The sequence below is a fragment of the Rhinopithecus roxellana genome, chromosome 5 (assembly GCF_007565055.1).
Source record: "Rhinopithecus roxellana isolate Shanxi Qingling chromosome 5, ASM756505v1, whole genome shotgun sequence".
Taxonomy (NCBI): Eukaryota; Metazoa; Chordata; class Mammalia; order Primates; family Cercopithecidae; genus Rhinopithecus; species Rhinopithecus roxellana.
Genome location: NC_044553.1, coordinates 120,705,797 through 120,726,139, shown reverse-complemented (window position 1 = coordinate 120,726,139; position 20,343 = coordinate 120,705,797). Strand labels below are relative to the sequence as shown.

Below are 20,343 nucleotides of genomic sequence, written 5' to 3'. Positions count from 1 at the left end.
ATGTAGTGCAAAGAATTTTTGTATAACTTTCATCCAGAAACCCCAAATGGTAGCATTTTACTATAATTGCTTTGTTATTCTCTCTCTGCATATGTTTTCCTGAAACATTTGATTGAAAATTGCAGACATGGTATCCTTTTAAACCCTAAGTACTTCACTGTGCATTTCCTAAAAACAAAGTATTCTCTTATATAACCTCAGTATAATGATCAAAATTAGGAGATGTATATTGATGCAGTACTATTACTTAATCTGTAAACCTTATTCCGGTTTCACTAGTTGTCCCAATGTTGTCCTTTATAGCAAAAGAAAATCCCAGATCATGCATGCATTCAGTTGTCCTTCTCTGTAATCTTGTAAACAGTTTCTCTCTCTTAATGTCTTTAATGATTTTGACATTTTTGAAGGCCAGTCATTTTGAGAACTATCCCTCAATTTAAGTTTGTCTTGCTTCCTCCTGCTTAGATTCCTGTTACTCCTCGAATATCACAGAAACAGTGATATGTTCTCATGCCCACTGTCAGGAGGCACTTGATGTTGATTCGTCCCATTACTGACAATGTTAGTGAACTGATCGCTTGGTTATGGTAGTGTCTGATAGACTTCTCTGCTGCAAAGTTATCCTTTCTTTTCGGCCTTTATAATTAGTAGGTATCCTGTTGTGGGATGCTTTGAGACTATGTAAATACCCTGTCAGTGATCAGAATTTTACCCACATCTTTTAGCATCCATTGATGATTCTTCCCCACATCAATTATTACTATAATAGATATAAAATTATTTTTTAAATGTAGTTGGTATTTTGCCGTAAAAAGAATTTTCCCGTTGATTACACTTTTTTTTTTTTTTTTTTTTTTTTGAGGTGGAGTCTTACTCTGTCACCCAGGCTGGAATGCAGTGGCGCAATCTCAGCTTACTGCAACCTGGGTTCAGCCGATTTTCCTGCCTCTGCCTCCCAAGTAGCTAGGACTACAGGTGCGTGCCACGACACCTGGCTAATTTTTGTAGTTTTAGTAGAGATGGGGTTTTGCCATATTGGCCAGGCTGGTCTGGAACTCCTGACCTTAAGTAATCCACCCACCTCGGCCTCCCAAAGTACTAGGATTACAAGCGTGAGCCACTGTGCCCAGCCCACATGTTTATTGATACCAGCATGAACTCATGACTTCTTAATTTATTCAATGAGTTACAATCAATTATCAAGTATTTTGATGTTCTAATTGTCCTAGATGTGACCAGTGAGACATCTCTATGAAGCTGGCTTCTCTGTCCTTTTGACATGTCCGTCAAGATGTGAGTGCTACATGTGCTCGTTGCTGCTGAGATGTCATTGCTTCTAGGCCCTGTTAATATATAATTTGTTTCCCAGCCAACATGCATCCATATAGCCCAGATATGGAACCCTGTTGCCAGTGTAAATGTGTGGTGGCCCTCAGATGTCTTGAAGCAGACAAAAGTTTTAGAACCACTAACCTGCTAAATAAGCTGTTTGCTTAATGTTGGTGAACGTTCTAAAATGTGATCTGCTATTTTCTGTTACTTCTGCTGTTCTCTTCATAGATTGAAATAAGAACCAATTTTATATGGAGGTTTTTTGTTTGTTTGTTTTGTTTTTTCTTGAGACTGAATTTCGCTGTTGTTGCCCAGGCTGGAGTGCAGTGGCGTGATCTCGGCTCACCGCAACCTCTGCCTACCGGGTTCAAGCAATTCTCCTGCCTCAGCCTTCCTGAGTAGCTGAGATTACAGGCATGCACCACCACGCTCGGCTAATTTTGTATTTTTAGTAGAGACGGGGTTTCCCCATGTTGATCAGGCTGGTCACAAACTCACGACCTCAGATGACCTGCCTGCCTCAGCCTCCCAAAGTGCTGGGATTACAGGCGTGAGCCACCGCACCCGGCCTTATATGGAGGTTTTAATACAGCTTAAGTTGCAATGGAATTCGAAGACAACAGAATCATAAGGTGATGTGTTTCAGTGTTTTTAAATGTCTAATATATTTCTGGCCTAGATCTGTGCAAGTAACAGACTCATTTCTATGCTGGAGAATCTCTATGAGAGGAAGCTGTTGGCACGTTTTGTTATTGATGAAGCACATTGTGTCAGTCAGGTAAGTACTGTTTTTTATATCCGGAAATACCAATAAATACATACTACCAACAATATATGTATTTTCAGTACTGAAGAAAAACCCACGTTGAGTGAACTAGTCTGCTATTTTACTGAAAAGTAAGGTGGTTCTTAATATATTGAGCAGTGTTGGCTTTTTATAGAGGGAAGTTCCAAATAGTCTGAAAAGCAGTATTTTTTTTTTTTTTCCAACTAGTGGGGACATGATTTTCGTCAAGATTACAAAAGAATGAATATGCTTCGCCAGAAGTTTCCTTCCGTTCCGGTGATGGCTCTTACGGCCACAGCTAATCCCAGGGTACAGAAGGACATCCTCACTCAGCTGAAGATTCTCAGACCTCAGGTGTAAGTTGTTGCATGTCATGTATTTGAGAGCCCTGGAGCAGTGATTGCCGGAGCTGCTACACGTTAGAATTACCTGTGGCGCTTTAACACCACCACCCCACCCCACCCCCATGCCCAAGTTGTACCTGATGGCAGCTAAATCAGAATGTTTGGGGCTGAAAGCCAGTAGTTTTTTAAAAAATCCCCAAGTGATTACAATGTGCAGTGGAGTTTGGGAACCAGAGTCCTAGGGCTTTTCTTCACTTACTGAAATTAAAACTCCATTTCAGTACCTACTTTGGAAATAGGGATAAATTGCATACCATACCTATCATCCCTGGTATAGTCCCAGCAATAAATTAATTTTTACTTATCTAATTTTGGCGTCCTTATATCCTAGAGTGTATTCCGTGAAGTGAAAGATGACCCTGCTTTGTCATTTCCCCCTAAGGTCCCAATTGAATCCAGGATGTTGAAAATGGTCCAGATACTATGTCGAATAGCTTTTTTACTTTGTTTTCTTCTCAACAACAAAATGCTTCTTGTTGCCACCAAATCCATAACTCTTCAGTAACAAAACCTATAAAAGAAATCCCCACATATGTATCTAGGCTGTACTGGATTATTTTATACTTCTACCTGAGTTTGTAGAGATACGGATTTTTGGTAAGTTTATTCACTCAGCAAATATTTATTTAACAACCGTTGTGAGGCCGGGCGCGGTGGCTCAAGCCTGTAATCCCAGCACTTTGGGAGGTCGAGATGGGTGGATCACGAGGTCAGGAGATCGAGACCATCCTGGCTAACCCGGTGAAACCCCGTCTCTACTAAAAAATGCAAAAAAACTAGCCGGGCGAGGTGGCGGGCGCCTGTAGTCCCAGCTACTCGGGAGGCTGAGGCAGGAGAATGGTGTAAACCCGGGAGGCGGAGCTTGCAGTGAGCTGAGATCGCGCCACTGTACTCCAGCCTGGGCGACAGAGCGAGACTCCGTCTCAAAAAAAAAAAAAAAAAAAAAACGTTGTGTGCCAAGGTTAAAGTATTTTTTTCTTCTAATTTGTTAGTGTGCGCTTTAGTTTGAGATGTAAACATTAACATGGTATGCCTGAAGGAGTAATGACTGACCTGGATACTGGGGTGAATTTTTGAAGCACAGCTTTTGTTCATTTGAAAATAAAGACAAGCTGGCTCTATAAATATTATAAGCAGTAAGAACAGCAACAGTATCTCTTAGAGGATTATGACAAGAACTGAAGGTTCCTTATGAAGGATATGAATGGGTCATTAGATTAAGATAGCTACAAAGGCTTTTGCAGGTTAAATTGGCAGCTTCTAAATTATCTGATCTAAATCAAGGAATTCCAACATTTTGGGTTTCTTCCAGCCTTTAAGTTGTTTGGTTCTGGCCTAGAATATTTTATTGCTAGTAGCACTGTTACATAGCACTAATGACCATACTCAAGTGCAAGGATTTTAGAGTCCTCAGAATTTTGCGTGTGTGATCACAAAGTTTGGAATGGAATATTTTAATTTAATCTCACTTGCAGAGGAGTATTTGTATAAAATTTGGGGGAAAATATTTTGCTTCTATAATTGATAAGCATTATAATGCTATATTTAATGTGTCATATTAGGCTGGGCATAGTGGCTCACACCTGTAATCCCAGCACTTTGGGAAGCCAAGGCAGATGGATCACCTGAGATCAGGAGTTCGAGACCAGCCTGGCCAGCGTGGCAATACCCCATCTTTACTAAAAATACAAAAATTTGCCAGGCCTGGTGGCGTGCCCCTGTAATACCTGCTACTCAGGAGGCTGAGGCAGGAGAATTGCTTAAACCCGGGAGGTGGAGGTTGCAGTGAGCCAAGCTCATGCCACTGTACTCCAGCCTGGGCAACAGTGTGAGGCTCTGTCTCAAAAAAAAAAAAACACAGAAAACAAAAAATTTATATTATACTTTAGACTCTAATAGCCTATTTGCAACAACTTTTTTCTGTAAGTACTACATTGATCCATAATTTTTTTTTGTTTTTTTTTTTGAGACAGATCTTGCCATGTTGCCATGTTACGCAGGCTGGTCTCGAACTCCTGGGCTTAAACAATCCTCCCGTCTCAGCCTTCCTAAGTGCTGGGATTTTTCTGTCTGCTTATGCCAGATGCAATCTACTGTTCTTTTGGATCAGTTACATTAATGGCAAATGCCCGTAGTTAAATGATAAAAAAATTTATTTTCCTTTTGAATGACTTTTTGTAAGTATAGGATTTGTGATTTATGTTTGAGTAAAGAGTGCACATATTTATTTCTTTATTTAGAGGCAGACACCTTGAATCTCTTTTCTTAGTACTGTGGAGAAGAGATCTGCCTGGGAAAGCAAGGTTGTGGATTTCCAGTCTCCAGCACTTGGTACATAATTGGTACTCAGTAGTAATCAATAAATGAAAAACATGGAGGAATTTGGGTAAATGTAAAAATTTAGGCATGTCTGTTGACTCCTTAATGTGTTTGGCACTTCTCTGCATTTGGAAGTAGGAAATTTTAAGGAACACTTTCTGGGACTCTGTTTCCTGATCTTTTCTGCCGGTAGGCCCCTGGTTTGGATTAAATTTGCTCAATTGCTGCTATGTCGTGACCCTGGTGAAGTCAGGTATTCCTAAGGTTGAAGCCACAGCCCCTGTGCTGCTCTCCTCCTGCTAGTCTATAATAATATTCTTCCTCTTTGGGAAATACAAGGCACATAAGAAAGGCTTTATTCCATTTCCTTAGGGCCTTCACATATGAAGTGGAAGAGAGCAAAGAGACAGGCATATAGAGTTAACAATAGTAGAACAATAGTAATAGCTAACACTTACATATCCAGCCTACTCAGTGTGCCAGGCACTGTTGTCATTTTATGTGTATTAACCCCCTTGTCCACACAGAAGCAAGGTAGGTACTCCTATTTTCCTCATTCTACAGGTGAGGAAATTGAGGCACAAAGAGATTACATAATTTCATATGCCTAGCAAGAGTTGGAGTGAGAACTTAAAACCCCAGAAAGCTGGTTTCAGAATCCTTTAAATACTAGGTCAAATTGCAGAAAGAAGAAAGCAGTGATTTGAGATGTAAATTACAGCTGCAGGAACTGAAGAAGACAAGATAAGCTAGAACCCCCAGTAACACCTGTTATGAGGAGGGGTCAGATCAAGTTTCGTAAAGGAACTGGGCATTGTAGGAGGAGTAATTTATTTAAAAGCGTAGGCTGGGCATGGTGGCTCACACCTGTAATCCCAGCACTTTGGAAGGCCAAGGTGGGTGGATCACCTGAGGTCAGGAGTTCAAGACCAGCCTGACCAACAAGGAGAAACCCCGTCTCTACTAAAAATACAAAACTAGCCAGGCCTGGTGGTGCATGCCTGTAATCCCAGCTACTGGGGAGGCTGAGGCAGGAGAATTGCTTGAACCTGGGAGTCAGAGGTTGCAGTGAGCTGAGATCGTACTACTGCACCCCATCCTGGGCAACAAGAGCGAGACTGTCTAAAAAATAAATAAATAAATAAATAAACAAAATAAAAGCGTAAACAGCAGCCTAGCGCAGTGGCTCACACCTGTACACCTGTAATCCCAGCACTTTGGGAGTCCAAGGCAGACAGATCACCTGAGGTCAGGAGTTCAAGACCAGCCTGGCCAACATGTTGAAACCCCATCTCTACTAAAAATATAAAAATTAACTAGGCGTGGTGGTGGGCATCTGTAATGCCAGCTACCTGGGAGGCTGAGGCAGGAAAATTGGTTATACCTGGGAGGTGGAGGTTGCAGTGATCCGAGATCACACCACTGCACTCCAGCCTGGGTGATAGAGCAAGACTCCATCTCAAAAACAAACAACAACAACGAAAGCTTAAACGACTGTATTGAGATACAATTTACATACCATAAAATTCACCTAAAGTTGACACTTCAGTGGCCTTTTTTTTAGTTTGTTTATAGGGTTGTGCAGCCATCACCATTATCTAATTTTAGAACATGTTCGTCTCCATTGAAAGGGAGAGCACACCCAGTAGCAGTCAGTTCCTACTTTCTCACTCCCCCATTCCTAGGCAACCCCTCATCTACTTTCTGTCTCCGTAGATTTGCGCCTATTCTGGACATTTCATATAAATGGAGTTAAATGGAATCACATAACATGTGGCCTTTTGTGACTGACTTCTTTCACTGAGGTTCCTCCATGTTGTAGCCTGTTCCAGTATTTCATTCCTTTCTATTTTCAAATAATACTCCATTTTATGGATCCTACTCTCTGTTTTATTTACCCATTCATCATTTGATGGATGTTCAAGCTGTTTCAATTTTTTGGTTTTTTTGAATAATGCTTTTGTGAACATTTGTGTAGAAGTTGTTCTGTGGTCATAAGTTTTATTTCTCTTGGGTTGCTGGGTCTGTGGTAACTGTATGATTAACCTTTTCAAGGACTGCTAAACTGTTTTTCAAAGTGCCTCCGTCTTTTTTTTTTTTTTTTTTTTTTTGAAACGGAGTCTCACTCTGTCACCCAGGCTGGAGTGCAGTGACACAATCTCGGCTCACTGCAACCTCCACCTCCTGGGTTCAAGCGATTCTCCTGTCTCAGCCTCCCAAGTAGCTGGGAGTACAGGCATGTGCCACCACACCCAGCTAATTTTGTATTTTTAGTAGAGACGGGGTTCTACCATGTTGGCCAGGCTGTTCTCAAACTCCTGACCTTAGGTGATCCACCCGTCTCAACCTCCCAAAATGCTGGGATTACAGGTGTGAGTCACCGCGCCTGGCCGCCTCTATCATTTTATATTACCTTCAGCAGTGTATGGGGGTTGCAATTTTTCCACATGCTCATCAACACTTGTTACTGTCTTTTTTTTATTACAGCTATGTGAAGTGGTAGGTGAATGGCATTTTAGCAGGCAAAGAGTGAAAATTCAGGGCTGACGTTTCTGTTATAAAAATACAGGTCAGGCCAGGCTCATAAAAATACAGGTCAGGCCAGGCTCGGTGGCTCACGCCTGTAATCCCAGCACTTTGGGTGGCCGAGGCGAGTAGATCGCCTGAGGTCAGGAGCTGGAGACTAGCCTCGCCAACATGGTGAAACCCCATCTCTACTAAAACTACAAAAATTAGCTGGGTGTGATGGCATGCACCTATAGTTGCAGCTACTCGGGAGGCTGAGACAGGAGAATTGCTTGAAACCGGGAGGCGGAGGTTGCAGTGAGCCAAGATCACACCACTACACTCCAGCCAAAAAAAAAAAAAGTACAGGTCATGCCCAAGGAATGGTGAATAATCCATTGGATAAGTGGAGAAACTTAGAGAAGGGATGACCCTGACAAGGTGGCTTGAGGCCAGATCATGGAGGGCCTTGCATATAACGATGGTAAAATGTTTGGACTTTATTCTTTTGGCACTTTAACCTGGGAAGTGGCTTGATCTGAACTGTGTGGATGAATGATAACCCTGGCAAGAGAATAGAGGAGAGGATGAGTGGGAGAACAGAAAGTTAGAGGTAGAGCAGCCCTTCAGGAACCTGTTGCAGTAATTGAGGAGAGCTGATGCTGGTGGTAACAGCAGAAGTGGAAGGAAGAAACAGAGTCAAGAGAGAGGGCAGGAATGGCAACTAAATGGAATGAGAAAAGTGGATACAGTTGAAGTTTATAGTAGTTCCTGGGGCAGGTGACTAGTGCCATTGACCATAAATGGAAATGGAGGAAGTAAGATGAGTAATAAATTTGATTTTAGATGTATGGTGCCTGGGATGTTTAAGGGATGAGTGGATGACCAAGATAGCTATCTTCAACCTTCTTTGGTCACATGTACCTCCTGAAAGAATCCTGGAAAACTATATACCTCCTGTATACATACATACATATAGATATATATATGTTTTAGACTGAGTTTGGTTCTTGTTGCCCAGGCTGGAGTACAAGGACACAGTCTCTGCAAGCTCCACCTCCCGAGTTCAAGTGATTCTCCTGCCTCAGCCTCCCAAGTAGCTGGGACTACAGGCACTTGCCACCATGCCCGGCTAATTTTTGTAGTTTTAGTAGAGACAGGGTTTCACCGTGTTGGCCAAGCTGGCCTCAAACTCCTAACCTCGGGTGGTCTGCCCGCCCCAGCCTCCCAAAATGCTGGGATTACGTGAGCCACCACACCTGGCCATAAGCAAACATTTTGATTGAGAATGTATCTCTTAATGAGATAGGCCTTTAGTTTGTTTAAGAGATGAGGTCTCGTTATATTGTTCAGGTTAGTCTGGAATTCCGGGCCTCAAGTGATCCTCCCACCTTAATCTTCTAAATAGTGGGGACTACAGGTGAGTACCACCACACCCAGCTAGGACTTTTTGTTGTTCAGTTAGTTCACATGTCTGGACGAATTGGGTCGGTTCCTATTTCTTATTTTTATGGATGTAAGCACTAAGAAACATTGCTCACATAAACATGTAGATGAGAATGGAAGGCATTTTTTGTAGCTGTAACAATTATTTGAATTCCTTCTGACATATATACCAAGATTACATAATGATCCGTCGTCAAAAATTATTTTTAATTATCTGTCAACCTAATTCAATTAGGTCCTTCAAATTTGTGGTAAGCAAAGAATTGGAAACTCTCTGACTGAGAAAATAAGCAAGATCAATGGTTATTCACTTTATTTTTTCTAGGAAAAATACCCTAAAAAAAGCTTTACCAATACTTACCTAATGACTATTTAGTAGTAGGTAGTATTCTTTCAACAAGAATCCTGTTCCCTGTATCCAATATGTTTGGAAGAGTTGGGGAAATCAGAATACTGTTAGTTTCAGTATGCCTTTCCAATATGATATTTTTGACAAAATACTTTTATTGTGTGATGCGCTTCTCTAATAACTTTTTTGTTGTTGGTTTTTGAGACAGGGTCCCAATTTGTCACCCAGGATGGAGTGAGTACAGTGGTGCGATCTCGGCTCACTGCAACCTCCGCCTCCCAGCCTCAATTTGTCCTCCTGCCTCAACCACCCGAGTAGCCAGGACTACAGGCGTGCACCACCATACCTGGCTAATTTTTATGGTTTTTGTTTGTTAGTTTGTGTTGTTTTTTCGTAGAGACAGAGTTTCACCATCTTGCCCAGACTGGTCTCAAACTCCTGAGCTCAGGGGATCTGCCTGCCCCAGCCTCCCACAGTGCTGGGATTACAGGCGTGGACCACCATTCCCAACTATATTGTGCGATATACTTTTAAATACAGTTTTGTCAAAACTCTGTAGCTATAGATTAGCTCTTTCCAAAAATGGGAAATGACTACCATATAACCTAATTGGTAAAGCCAGTCTTTATTGCTAAATTAGACTTCTTTTCTTTGTGGGTTTTGTTTTGTTTTGTTTTGTTTTTGTTTTTGTTTTGGAGATGAGGTCTTATTCTCACTATGTTGCCCAGGCTGGTCTTGAACTCCTGGGCTTAAGTGATCTTCCTGCCCTAGCCTCCTGAGTAGCTGGGACTACAGGCACATACCACCATGCCTGGATGACTTCATTTTTCTTTTTTTGGGGGGAGAGGCGGCGGGGGGAGGATGGAGTTTTGCTCTTATCGCCAAGTCTGGAGTGCAGTGGCTCACTGCAACCTCCACCTCCTGGGTTCAAGTGATTCTCCTGCCTCAGCCTCCCGAGTAGCTGGGATTACAGGCTCCCACCACCATGCCCAGCTAATTTTTTGTATTTCTGGTAGAGACGGAGTTTCGCCATATTGGGCAGGCTGGTCTTGAACTCCTGACCTCAGGTGATCTGCCCACAGCCTGCCAAAGTGGTGGGACAGGCGTGAGCCACTGCACCTGGCCTCATTTTTCAATTCACATAAACTATTTAGTATACATCACATGACAACTATTGTCAATTCCAAAAGCAGCAAGCTGAGCTCTAGTTGACTTTGTTTCCTCACACAACACTTTGAAAAGACATGAGTTTGACACCTCAAACATATTTATGATTTTAATGGTAATATCCAGCAGAACCTTAGACAAGAAACAATAGAATCTAACTTTTAAGAAGACTTTATTAAAATGTAATTCACACACTATAAAATTCATCCATTTAAAGAGTACAATTTAGTAGGTTGGTTTTTTTCTGTATTTTCACAGAATTGTACAACCATCCCCAATATCTAAGTTTACAGCATTTTTATCACCCCAGCAAGAAACCTGGTATCCTTTAGCAGCTGCTCCCCATCCTCTCCCTCTTGTTTGTGCCTAGCTTCTTTCACTGAGCATAGTTTTCAAGGGTCATCCCTGTTGGTGCATTGGTCAGTACTTCATTCATTTTTATAGCTGAATAATATTCCAGTGTATGAGTGTTTTGCATTTTATTTATCCATTCATCAGTTGATGGGAACTGTCTGTAACTAGATATTTGGTAATTCCAAACATCTTATTTTCCAACAGGCAGAGTAAGATTTGTTACATGTAATAAACTCCAAGGGTCTATTAACTTTTTCATTATAACAAATTGTGTAAATATTGCTTTTAGTTAGTTACCCACAGTCCTTTTGCATTAGAGATAGTTGTCTTGGTTTTAATTGGATTTGTGATCTACAACTTTATGTTCTAATCTCATGTCATTTTTATTATTTTTAGTAAAAGTAATTTGTTTGACTAAATTAACTGGTAAACAGTTCTGAGCTTTTTCAATTGTGTCTACAAATTTTAAGAAATTCAGATCATATGCCAGATGTTTTTAGTAACAGCTTTGTTGTGGTATAACCCACATACCATACAATTCCCATATTTAAAAAGTACAATTCAAAGCTTTTAGCATATTCAGAATTGTACAGCCATTGCCAGAGTTTTAGAACATTTCGTCACCCTCCAAAAACACCCAAACCCATTACAGTTCAATCTCCTTTTCCCCTCACATCTCCACCCTGCCAGCCCTAGGCAACCACTAATCTACTTTCTATGTATAGATTTGCCTACTCTGGGTATCTTGTGTAAACAGAATCAGAATCATCCAATATGTGATCTTTTGTGACTGTCTACTTAGCATAATGTTTTCACGGTTTATTGGTGAATAATATTCCATTGTATACGTATACGACATTTTATTTATTCATCAGTTGATATTGGGTTATTTCCATTTTTATTTTTTACTATTATGAATAATGCTGGTATAATCATACATGTATAAATTTTTGTGTGGACATATGTTTTCATTTCTCTTAGGTATATACACCAGGAGTGAAATTATTGGGTCATATAGTAACTCGATGTTTAACCTTTTCTTGAGACGGAGTCTCACTCTAACCCAGGCTGGAGTGCAGTGGTGCAATCTTGGCTTACCACAACCTCCGCCTCCCCGGTTCAGGTGATTCTTCTGCCTCAGCCTCCTGAGTAGCTGCTACTACAGGTGTGCACCGTCACACCCGGCTAATTTTTGTGTTTTTAGTGGAGATGGGGGTTTCCCCATATTGGCCAGGCTGGTCTCAAACTCCTGACCTCGTGATCCGCCCGCCTCGGCCTCCCAAAGTGCTGGAATTACAGGCATAAGCCACCATGCCTGGCCTATGTTTAACCTTTTAAAGAACTGTCACACTGTTTTCCAAAGTGGCTGTGCCATTTTACATTTTCACTAGTGATGTACAAGGGTTCCACTTTTTTCATATCCTCCCCAATACTTGTTTTTGTCTCTCTTTTTGACCCAAAGATTTTTTAAAATTAATAAAACACTTTTCTGAAAATAAAGTATATTTTTTTAATGTGGGAAAAAGCAGTAAGGCCATTGTTGTGCCCAGTCACAATAGCATTCCTATTGGTGGGGAGACTCATGTACCATTTCCAACTTAAGCCCAAATCGACTCAAATAAATTTTAAGATTTTCTTTATCATTTGTATTCCTAGACAGTTCTTAAATCTACTACCTTTTTTGCCACAGTCTGCTACACATTCTTCCGTTTCAAGCACTAAAAGGACTCTAGGTGTTTTTTGCAAAGAAATGCTGTCATAAGAGAGGTGGTATCAAAGTATTTTTTAACAGTAGTCTAAAAGACTTTCAGGGTAATGCATTCTGTGATTATAGAGATGAAAGAAACAACATCATAAAGTGAAGGCCATCTTCATTCCCACCGCCTTATTCTCAGTATATCTGAATTCAGAACATCCTAGTAAGAGTCAAAATACTTTGTTCCTAGTTACTCTTCACCCTTAACAGAAATAAGTAAAACACCTAAAGATATGAGGCCCTCCTACCAAGGATTTCTAGTGCTTTAATTAAAGAAAATTTCACCTACACCCATACTATATTTCAGTTTGCTTTGTTGGGTGTCCTGGAGATTTTTACATCCTGGAAGAGTGCACAGTGGTAAAATTCAGAATGTATGAAAAGTAGGATTAGTTTGTTTGTTTTCAGAAAGTGAGACAATTGTAAAAGGGAAAAATGGGAAAGGTGAAACAAGCAGGGTGTCTTTTTTTTTTCTTTCTTTCTTTTTAGACAGAGTCTCGCTCTGTTGCCCAGGCTGGTATGCAGTGGCGTGATGTCGGCTCACTGCAACCTCCGCCTCTCGGGTTCAAGGGATTCTCCTGCCTCAGCCTCCTGAGTAGCTGGGATTACAGGCATGTACCACCATGCCTGGCTAGTTTTTGTATTTTTAGCAGAGACAGGGTTTCACCACGTTGGTTAGGCTGGTTTCGAACTCCTGATCTTGTCATCTGCCCGCCTTGGCCTCCCAAAGTGCTGGGATTACAGGTGTGAGCCACTGCGCCCAGCCAGGATGTCTTTTTTTTAATAGAGACAGGAGTCTCACTTTGTTGCCCAACTGGTCTTTAACTCCTGCGCACAAGTGATCCTCCTGCTTTGGCCTTCCAAAATGTTGAGACTATTGATGTGAGCCACCGCCCCTGACCAGGATGTCTTGTCTGTGGGAGCATTCTCAGATCAGTCTTAGGGAAAAGGACAGCCAGCCCTTCGTATCCACAGTTTCTGCATCTGCAGATTCACCCAACTGTATATCAAACACATTTGAAAGGAAAATAGTTTCTGAAAGTTTCAAAATGCAAGATTTGAATTTGCTGAGCACCAAGTGCTATGCTGTGTCCACATGAATGGAGTGATGTGTAGGCATACTCTGCTGTATCCTGCCGCCATGACAGAAGAAAAATGTTACGTAATTACTGACAGTACAGTGTAGCAACTATTTAGATGGCATTTATTTAATATATTGTATTGAGTATTATAAGTAATCTAGAGATGGTTTAAAGTATACAGGAGGATGTGCATAGGTTATATACATATACTACACCATTTTATATCAGGGACTTGAGCATCCTTGGATTTATGTATCCGAGGAGGCCCTAGAACCAATCCCCCATGGGAAACCAAGGGATGCGAAAATTGAGGGTCTGAATTTGTTTAAGACGATCTTTGCTCATGTATACACAGAAAGTCTTTGTGAACCCCTAGGAATGTATGCTTCCCAATTTTAGACCACTGGTCTAAGGGCAAAAGCTGGAACACCTGGGACTGAAATTTGGGTGCGTTTAAGGCAGTGAGAGTGCTGAAGGAGATAATGGAAGAGAAGAGAAGAGAGCCAGATGTCTGTGGGGTGATTCTCACTTAAAGAGTGAGCAAAGGAAGAAGAGGTGGAAGTGGAGAAACCAGAGATGCAAGGGAGAAAATCCCATGGGAATATAAAGTTGTAAGACATAATAGAGAATTTTCAGTAAGGGTAGCCAACAATATAGAATACAGGCCAGGCGCGGTGGCTCACAACTGTAATCCCAGCACTTTGGGAGGCTGAGGCGGGAGGATCACCTGAGGTCACGAGTTCAAGACCAGCCTGACCAACATGGCGAAACCCCATCTCTACTAAAAATATGAAAAATTAGACGGGCGTAGTGGTGAGTGCCTGTCGTCCCAGCTACTCGGGAGGCTGAGGCAAGAGAATTGCTTGAACCTGGGAGGCAGAGGTTGCAGTGAGCCGATATCATGCCACTGCACCCCAGCCTAAGGGACAGAGTGAGACTGTCTCAAAAAAAAAAAAAAAAAAAAAAAAAAAGTAGAATACAGAGAGGCCAGAGAGAGTGAAGTCTGAAAGAAGACCCATCTTTGCATACACCAAATGCAGCAAGATCACTGCTGCCTATTGTGTGGGCCCATCTAGTTGGATTTAGATGCAAAAACAGAAAGCCAGTGGTTTTATTCCTCATCTTTTCTTCCTCCGATCCTGTATATAGGCAGCCCCCATGACACAGATTACTGCAGTTTATGATCCTTTCTTCTGTCTACCCAGGCATGGAGATGTCTTTGTGCTCTATCCTTACCATGTTCCACAGTGTTCTCTCTCCTCCTGTGGATTGGATATAGTTGAAATGTGGAGCAGTGGAGGTACCTGGAGGGCAGGACCCTATAACAATTCTGTCACCTTTCTTTAGTTTTAAAAACCTTGGGGAAAAAATTGGTAGAATGGTAGAGGCAAAATTGAGAATAGAAAATAATGATAATTGAAATTAAATGTGTAGTTAGTTGGTTGGGAACATAAGTATCTTCTGAGAAACTTGCCATTGGAGGAAAAGAGAGAGGTTGATTAGAAGATAGATCAACAGAGCCTTTTGTTGGAAAGGGTGGTCCTAGAACATATTCAGAGACAGAAGAAAAATTCACAGAACAGACTGAAAATACAAAAAAGGAGATAATGGAGAGAACAAGCTCACTGAGGAAGTGGGAGGGAGGAAATGGGACAAGAATAGTAGATCAGAGGAAGAGGAGGAGCCCATCTGTCTCAGAGTTAGCCACATTTTATTTGGGGTCAAGAACAAAAATAAAGTGACCGTGATCAGTAGGGCTTTAGCAACTTCTGCTGTCCTGCAGTTAGCTCTTTATTTACCCCAGGGGTGTCCAATCTTTTGGCTTCCCTGGGCCATATTGGAAGAAGAAGGATTGTCTTAGACCACACATAAAATACACTAACTGGCTGGGTGCAGTGGCTCACACCTGTAATTCCAGCACTTTGAGAGGCCGAGGTGGGCAGATCACCTGAGGTCAGGAGTTTGAGACCAGTCTGGCCAACATGGTGAAACCCTGTCTCTACTAAAAATAACAAAAATTAGCTGGGCGTGGTGGTGGGCACCTGTAATCCCAGCTACTCAGCCTAACTTCCTTTTCTTTAACCCTTAGCCTAACTTCCATTTCAGTGTTCTATTATGTAAGCTGCTAATGACAGTATTCAACTGAAAATTACTTGATAGGCTGGGCCCGGTGGCTCATGCCTGTAATCCCAGCACTTTGGGAGGCTGAGGCGGGTGGATTGCTTGAGGTCAGGAGTTCGAGACCAGCCTGGCCAACATAGTGAAATTCTATCTCTACTAAAAATACAAAAATTAACCGGGCGCGATGGTGGGCATCCGTAATCCCAGCTACTTGGGAGGCTGAGGCAGTAGAATGGCTTGAACCCAGGAGGCAGAGGTTGTAGTGAGCCAAGATTGCGCCACTGTACTCCAGCCTGGGTGACAGAGCGAGACTCTGTCTCAAAAAAAAAAAAAAAAAAAAAAAAAAAAAACACTTGATATTAGCTTGGGCTGCTATGACAGAATACTGTAGATTGGGTGGCTCAAATAAAAATGTATTTCTCATAGTTCTGAAAGCCAGGAAGTCCAAGATCAAGATGCTGGCAGATCCCGTATCAGATGAGGTCCCTCTTCCTGGTTTGTAAATGGCAGTATTCTCTTTGTATACTCACATATGAGGGTGGGGAGAGCCAGCGAGGTCTCTACTTATTTTTGAGCACTTACCTCATTCATAACTCCACCCCTCATGACCTAATTATCTCCCAAAGGCTCCAACTCCTAATACTATCACATTGGGGGTTAGGATTTTAGGGGGACACATGTAGTCTATAACAATACCGAAAGTTATACTTTCTCATAATAACTAAATTTTATGTTTGGGACTTTTTTAGGTTTAGCATGAGCTTTAACAGACATAATCTGAAATACTATGTATTACCGAAAAAGCCTAAAAAGGTGGCATTTGACTGCCTAGAATGGATCAGAAAACACTACCCATGTGAGTACAGCCATGTGATTAACTGTCTAGAAGTAACAAATAAATGTCTTTTTAGTACCACAATAGGATATATAAAATTGCATATTAAACATTCCTTTTTGCATTATGACAGCACTAACTTGCTATTTATAGAGCAGACTATTGCAACTCTCTCAATTCTGGAAATTGTAAAATCTCATTTGGTTTGATAACAAGAAATTCTAACAAAAATATATTAAATACTCCCTCCTGCACACGTGTATTATAACTTTTGGTTTCAATGTCTTTCCTCAGGCTTCAATCAGTGTTTGAATTATACAGCTTTTTGTTTTAGTTCCTTGTCCCAAGCCTGTCTGCCTTTGAGTTTTATTAACTAAAATGAGATTCTGAATTCATAGTAGTTTTCCATGTAACCCCCTTTCCACTTTTCCATGGAGAATATTTTTGCTATTTCTATTTTATTTTTTAGAAATTAATGTACATGTTTGTGTGGACAAATCAGTCAGTAGAGATCCACCAAGAAAAAGTCAGTGATTTCCCTGCTCAGGCCCACCTCTCCCAGGCAGCTAATGTCAATAGCTTCACGTGTATATCTAGATCTTTGGCTCAGTCACAGAGAGATGACTTTTCCTTTAATATCTTTTAATTTCCATGTCTAAAAACAACACACATGGCCAGGTGTGGTGGCTCACACCTGTAATCTCAGCACTTTGGGAGGCCAAGATGGAAGGATCACGAGGTCAGGAGATCGAGACCATCCTGGTTAATACGGTGAAACCCCGTCTGTACTAAAACTACAAAAAAATTAGCCGGGTGTAGTGGCGGGCCCCTGTAGTCCCAGCTACTCGGCTGAGGCGGGAGAATGGCATGAACCTGGGAGGCAGAGGTTGCAGTGAGCCGAGATTGTGCCACTGCACTCCAGCCTGGGTGACAGAGCGAGACTCCGTCTCAAAAATAAATAAATAAATAAATAAATAAATAAATAAAATACATGCTCATTAAAGAAAATTTAGATGGCCAGGCACTGTGGCTCACACCTGTAATCTCAGCATTTTGGGAGGCCAAGGTGGGTGGATCACTTGAGGTCAGGATTTCAAGACCAGTCTGGCCAAAATGGTGAAACCCCACCTCTACAAAAATTAGCCAGGCATGGTGGCACGCACCTGTAATTCCAGCTATTCTGGAGGCTGAGGCAGAAGAACTGCTTGAACCCGGGAGGCAGATGTTGCAGTGAGCTGAGATCGTGCCACTGCACTCCAGCCTGGGCAACAGAGCAAGACTGTCTCAAAAAACAAAAAAGAAAATTTAGAAAGCAACAAAAAGAAGAAACAAAAGACAAACATCATTCAATGAGCAAAATCACTGTTATCATGTTATTATTAATTTCCAGTATTTTTATATGCATTTTTTTCCACTAGCATACTATATACGTTTCTATCCTTAATCTACTTTGTATCATGAGCATTTTCCCATGTCTTTTAAAAATTTAGAAAACACTTTTGATGGTTATAGTATATTTTATTTCACAGTTCCCTTTATTTATTTCCCTAATGTTGCTCATTAAAATCTTTGTAATTTTTAAAGTTTGAAGTAAAACTTTTGTTTATGTCCTTGTATCACTTTATTTCCTAGATTAATTTCCTAGAAGGAAACTGAGTCAAAGGTATTTCTAAGGCTCTTGATACATACTGCCATATGCTTTTGACAAAGTTTGTGCAAGGATGGCTTTTTTTTTTTTTTTTTTTTTTTTTTTTTTTTTTTTTTTTTGAGGCTGAGTCTCGCTCTATCTCCAAGCTGGAGTGCAGTGGTACGATCTTGGCTCACTGCAACCTCTGCCTCCTAGGTTCAAGTGATTCTCCTGCCTCAGCCTCCTGACTAACTAGGATTACAGGCGCCCACCACCATACCTGGCTAATTTTTTTTTGTATTTTTAATAGAGATAGGGTTTCACCATGTTGGCCAGGCTGGTCTTGAACTCCTGACCTCAAATGATCTGCCCTCCTTCGCCTCCCAAAGTGCTGGGATTACAGGCATGAGCCACCTCGCCCGACCAAGGGTGGCTTTTCGATGCCCACATGTATCTAGTGTGAAGTAGAACCTAGAGTTCGTCCAGGTCCAACTCACGAGTCATTAGCAGCAACAGGATGAAAAGCCACATCTCATTTCCAGTGCACATGAATTCCTTGCTTGAATTATTCATGTGTGTGGTCTTCCAGCAGTAGAAGAACACTATGGGAGATCTATTTATGGTTCATATATTTCTAAAAACATAGTATAAATTGTGTTGTTGTTTATGTTAAAAATTCTTGTTTCTCAGTACTCTTGCTTTCTTGGCAGATGACTCAGGGATAATTTACTGCCTCTCCAGGCGAGAATGTGACACCATGGCTGACACATTACAGAGAGATGGGCTCGCTGCTCTTGCTTACCATGCTGGCCTCAGTGATTCTGCCAGAGATGAAGTGCAGCAGAAGTGGATTAATCAGGATGGCTGTCAGGTAACATTTTTAAAGATAAACAAATAATAGAAATAATATTTTATAGCATATAACCAAACATGCATATGTAGAATGCAAACTTTTACCTTGAAGGTAGTAAACATCAAAATAAGACTGAAATTTTAAAATGGATTTTCTTTTGATACTTCTAAAGTTCCTTTTCTTTCATAAAAAAATATTGCTTGAGATATAATTCACATATCATAAAATTTATCCTTTCAAAGCAAATAAGTTAGTACTTTTTACTATATTTGCAAAGTTGTACAATCATCATCACTATCTAATTCCAGAATTTTTGATCACCATAAAAAGAAACCTCATACCCAGTCACTTCCCACACCCCCTAATGCCTGGAAACCACGAATCTACTAACTACTACTAACCTGTTTCTAGAGTTTATTACTCTGTACATTGCATGTAAATAGAATCATACAATATGTGGTCTTTGTAACTTTTCTTTCTTTTTTTTTTTTTCCGGAGACAGAGTCTCACTCTGTCTCCCAGACTGCAGTGCAGTGGAGGGATCTCGACTTACTTCTACCTCCACCTCCCAGGTTCAAATGATTCTCCTGCCTCAGCCTCCTAAGTAGATGGGATTACAGACACGCACCACCATGCCCGGCTAATTTTTGTATTTAATATTTTTAGTGGAGACAGGGTTTTGCCATGTTGGCCAGGCTGGTCTTGAACTCGTGGCCTCAAGTGATCCACCTGCCTCAGCCTCCCAAATTGCTGGGATTATAGGCACGAGCCACCTTGCCTAGTCTGTTTGCTTTTATTTAGCATAAGTTTTTCAAGATTTATCCATATTTTAGCATATATAAGTACTTCATACCTTTTTATGGTCAGATAATATTCTGTTATATGGATATAACACAGTTTATTTATCTACTCATCAGCTGGTTAGACATTTGGCTTGTTTCTTTCTTTCTTTCTTTCTTTCTTTCTTTCTTTCTTTCTTTCTTTCTTTCTTTCTTTTCTTTTCTTTTCTTTTCTTTTCTTTTCTTTTTTTTGAGACAGGGTCTTACTCTTTCATTCAGGCTGGAGTGCAGTGGCATGATCTCTGCTCACTGCAGACCATACCTCAAACAATCCTCCCATTTCCCAAGTAGCTAGGACCACAGGCGCACCACTATGCCCAGCTAATTTTTTTATTTTTTGTATAAACGAGGTCTCCCTGTGTTGTCCAGCCTGGTCTTGAACTCCTAGACTCAAGTGATACTCCTGCCTCAACCTACCAAATTGCTGCAATTATAGGTGTGAGCCACCATCCCCGGTGTGTTTCTGCTTCTTGACTACTGTGAATAATGGCTTTGTGAGCATCATGTACAAGTTTTTCCATGGACATATGCTTTCAGTTCTCTTGGGTAGACACCTGGGAGTGGACT

The 20,343-nt window shown here is 41.1% G+C and overlaps 1 protein-coding gene across 1 annotated transcript in view; it reads left to right on the top strand.

Moving 5' to 3' along the window:
* Positions 1 to 20,343, top strand: part of BLM (BLM RecQ like helicase) — a 105,899-nt gene that overhangs the window by 54,592 nt on the left and 30,964 nt on the right. The window contains 4 exon segments of the mRNA XM_010384791.2: positions 2,012 to 2,110; positions 2,327 to 2,475; positions 16,372 to 16,478; positions 18,795 to 18,955. Of these exon segments, the coding sequence (XP_010383093.2) occupies positions 2,012 to 2,110; positions 2,327 to 2,475; positions 16,372 to 16,478; positions 18,795 to 18,955 (516 nt within the window).